We start from the raw sequence: 3,851 nt of genomic DNA on the forward strand, positions 1-3,851 counted from the left end.
CTGCGTAATTTGGGTCAATTGATACTGTATGACATTTGCTGATGCGACTATAAATGCTGCTGCCTTTAACAATATAATATCCCGACTTAACAAATAGCTTGGCTTTTTGACAATATGCCATCATGTTGATACTTCTTAGAACTAAGTATCTATGTGTTGGCAATTTATTAGCCTTCTGTCAAGCTCAACATTTCTGAAAATGTATTGACCAAATTTGATCAAGGGATGAACCTTACTGGTAAAGTGATGATATTCAATTTGGGCATCCCACCAAATTCGTTCCCCTGTCGCCAGGCAAACATCAAAAAGGAGGCGGCCAGGGAGTGTAGCTCACCTGCGCCTTACTAAGGCTGCTGGGAGCTGAGCCATTATCCTCTAATAAATATTGATTTCGAGGTAATAAAAGAACATGACAGAAGCTAACAGCATCCTCGATGGCATTAACGGCCCTGTCGTTCATCGGTCACAGCAAGCTCCCTGGCGCTACTCCACGCTCCCGAGCTGCAAATACAATATCTACTAAAATTTATGGATTAAACAGACGTTCGCTTGTAAGCTCAACTCACACTTAAGAGGGAGAGAAATAGAGAGAGAAAAAACATATATATATTTATATATATATGTATTTTTTTATATATACATAGATTTATAAAATAAATCGATGTAAGTTATTTGCAACAAAGCTTGAAATTATTCAAAATTAAATATAACTCCCATGTTCAAATTATGTAAATTTTTTCTCATTTTCAGCTCACAGTTCACCTTTTAGCTGTTGTCCTTCGTGTTGCTACTCACTTTTTTTACAAGGATACAGGAGTGAAACCGGTGAGGATTTCGTGCAGATGTGTTAGAATGTTGCGACGCTGAGTAACGCCGTCTCATGGAGATAAATATGGAAATGTCATGTTTACAAGTTCTGGCAATAAAAGCCACCCATGGAGCTTATAAAATGCAAATGATTCCCTCTAAATTTCCCTCATTCTTAATGCCACTCACAGATTCTAGCTAAGAGCACAAATTTACCAAAAGAGAAAATTTCCTTGCCGGAACTTTAGCCGGCAATTTCGTGTGTACGTTCAGCTAGTCATACTTACATATAGGACAAACTTAAATCAGCAGAATACTATGCCCGAATATGTAAGTTTACAGAAAACATCAAATAAATAAATTGTTTAAAACTAAAGCTCGTTTTTAGGTTAGTTATATGTATGTATATATGCATATATATAATTTTATACTTTATATTATTTATAATATTGAAAACATATATTATAATTTATTGATTTATGTAGAGTGTATGCTAGGAGTTTAGTACATATCTACAGACGTGAACTTGAAGAACGTTACTCCTGATGGATTGACTCGGGTTATAAATTTATCTTTTGGCTTGAACAATCCAAGATCTTCCATAGAGCCAAACAAATCCTCAAATATTTGGGTAAACAATATTTGTATATAAAAATGTAATGTATATTTCAAGATAGCTAATGATATACTTACAATGACCTTATAACCCAAATCATTTTCAAATCCCAAGCGTTTCAAAACAACTTCATATGTTTGGGGACACAGTGGGCAGGGTTCGTAATTTCCAATGTTAACGAAAGCCACAGCATATGAGTGTGCGCCAATATTATTAAACGGCATAACAGGGCGCACCCATATCTAATTCGCCGCCCTAATTATAGCTAGGAACTTAAATGAAAACTTTGTACACTTACCTGAAAGCTACCTGCTATATATACGCAACGACCAGGTATGCCGAGTGGATCCTGATCGACCTCAATAATAGCCCTGCAAAATATGTACGCACCTCTTGTCAAAAAGATTGCGAAGCTAATCTTAAGAAATACGTACCGATTTTGTAATAATGTTTTGATTGCAGGTCGTACTGTCTGTAAGTCATTCGTCATAATAAGCGGAGCCGCGATTATAGCCCATATGGCCAGTTGCAGACGACTTGCGTCGTAGCTAAGTCTATAGTTTCCGAGCACTAGCTGATTCATCATCCAATAGATATTATACTGTACTAGCTTACTGAAATATTGCAATACGCACCATATCTGGGTCATTCCAATGTCCGGGACCAGCATGTTTTGTCAGATTTTTCTGCTGCTTGTAGTAATTGTACATGGTCTTGCCCACAGAATCGAATGCATCTCTAATATCATCAGCGAACCTCCATAGATTACAGTGTTTTTTGATCAATTCGTAGTTAGGCTGAAATATATGGTCTTGCATAACGAAATTTCATAAAGAAAAACAAAACTAACGTGTTTTTGATAGTATGGCCAACTGCAAGAGTAGACCATTGGCCGGCCCGTCTTATTCAATTCCCGGCCAAATGCTGGGTAGGCAATGTCCAGGTTAATGTTCTTTATAAAGCAACCATCCAATTTGACATAGTCCACGTTCCAGTTCGCGAAGGTTTTAGCATCCAATGCGTAGTATCCATTCGCACCGGGCCCAAAATGCATGCAAGTTCTCTCCCCGATATCGTGATATAGGCCAAACTTTAGACCTTTATTATGTATCTGTTAGGTAGATAACAGTATTATATAAAAACCCTGTCTATCATTTTTGGCTCACGTAATCTGACAGAAAGTTAAGACCCCTGGGAAAACGTTCTCGATCGGGCATCAACTCCTTTGTGATTTCGTGGCGCTGTCTTTCCATCCAGCAATCGTCGATTATTAAATATTCATAGCCAACCGCCGAGTATCCTTCCGACACCAAGAGGTCAGCAGTACGCATAAAGAGCGACTCACTGTACACGGAGAATATGACCAAAAAGTTGACAGCCTTATCCGTAAGCTTTGCAATTTCACCTGATGCAATCCCTCGGGAACTTTACGCAATCAGTCACACAGCGGAAACGCTCGAACGGCATCCAGCCCAATGGTGGCGTTCTGGCCAAGCCATTCTCAAGTCCAGCAACGCTGCACAACCAAAGAAAACGCGCAACTAGCGCCAGCAGCATCGAGCAGCAATCTTCTCTTGGCATTTTAAGTAGGTTTGCAATATGGCTTGACTGTGAGCGATTGCAGAACTTCAGTTACGCCCCCACAACTAATTTGAATTTCTTGCATGTATTCATTAAATATTCCGTAACAAATTTTATGGAGTAAATGTTTGTTATTGGTATTGTTTTTGTTTTATTATGATTTTTATGTCCAATAGCTTGCTTTGGTTTATTTAACACATGCTGGCAATATTAAAGAAATGAACAAGAGTTACCACACACCTCATTTTTTTTTTTTATTTATGTAATTAGAGCATTTAACTGTTGTAGATGTCTTATAGAAAGCCCTGCCACAGAATTTTTCCTGCAAACTTGATTATTGTGAATAAAAAATTGTAATTGCTTAATTCGTAGCACAACGAACACCTCCTAAGAATGCGAGTTGACACTATGCTCGAGCTCTGGCCAGGGTAAGTCAGTCTATAGTTTACTTTGGAGCGCGCCCGTGGGCTTCAAAGTTTTGAGTGCAGTGCTTGGAATAATTTAACAGGCAAGAGCCATTTTAAGGTGCTACGCGCGACGTGTCCTCTTAAGATCTCCTCGCTCTCTAGCGACGTTTTAGTGTATGCTCATAATTTAGAAGTGTTGAACACAGTTTTACGTAGAACTCAAAGAGCACTTGACTGATGAGTTTTATAAATTAGTAACTTCAAACGAAGCAGGAAACGCGTCTGAGCCAGCAGAGGTGAGTGTAAGGGCTTAAAGGTAATATTAATGAAAACAAGTAAGAGGCTCTAGTTGGGACTTCCCGACTAGGGGAGACCCTCAACCCTGTTCAACACCAACACCAAATGTAGCTCGCGCTACGAGCAGTAGCAGTAACACAAAA

At 38.8% G+C, this 3,851-nt stretch overlaps 1 protein-coding gene across 2 annotated transcripts; it reads right to left on the minus strand.

The window, feature by feature from the left end:
- Nucleotides 1–1,212: 1,212 nt before the first annotated feature.
- LOC6630874 (alpha-N-acetylgalactosaminidase) lies at nucleotides 1,213–3,624 on the minus strand. 2 transcript variants are annotated; one of them, XM_015172162.3, is made up of 8 exons: nucleotides 2,829–3,167; nucleotides 2,590–2,767; nucleotides 2,274–2,534; nucleotides 2,059–2,220; nucleotides 1,858–1,997; nucleotides 1,722–1,794; nucleotides 1,501–1,665; nucleotides 1,213–1,425 (listed from the first exon to the last, which is right to left on the minus strand). In XM_015172162.3, exons 1-8 carry the CDS (start codon nucleotides 3,002–3,004, stop codon nucleotides 1,309–1,311), a joined length of 1,272 nt encoding a protein of 423 aa, XP_015027648.1. In that variant the 5' UTR covers nucleotides 3,005–3,167; the 3' UTR covers nucleotides 1,213–1,308. The 2 variants fall into 2 exon arrangements, 1 of the variants encoding a protein (XP_015027648.1); XR_001450080.3 differs by lacking the exons at nucleotides 1,213–1,425; nucleotides 1,501–1,665 and having other exon boundaries at nucleotides 1,858–1,993; nucleotides 2,829–3,624.
- Between the last annotated feature and the right edge of the window lie 227 nt (nucleotides 3,625–3,851).

Source organism: Drosophila virilis, chromosome 2 (genome assembly GCF_030788295.1).
Source record: "Drosophila virilis strain 15010-1051.87 chromosome 2, Dvir_AGI_RSII-ME, whole genome shotgun sequence".
Lineage (NCBI taxonomy): Eukaryota > Metazoa > Arthropoda > Insecta > Diptera > Drosophilidae > Drosophila > Drosophila virilis.

What these genes read in the sequence shown, in the direction of transcription:
- LOC6630874 (XM_015172162.3), bottom strand. Translation starts at nt 3,004, where the DNA reads ATGCCAAGAGAAGATTGCTGCTCGATGCTGCTGGCGCTAGTTGCGCGT. An exon ending in AAAACATTATTACAAAATCG is followed by an intron (nt 1,795 to 1,857) that starts GTACGTATTTCT and finishes CATATTTTGCAG; the next exon opens with GGCTATTATTGAGGTCGATC. An exon ending in ATTTGGGTTATAAGGTCATT is followed by an intron (nt 1,426 to 1,500) that starts GTAAGTATATCA and finishes CAAATATTTGAG; the next exon opens with GATTTGTTTGGCTCTATGGA.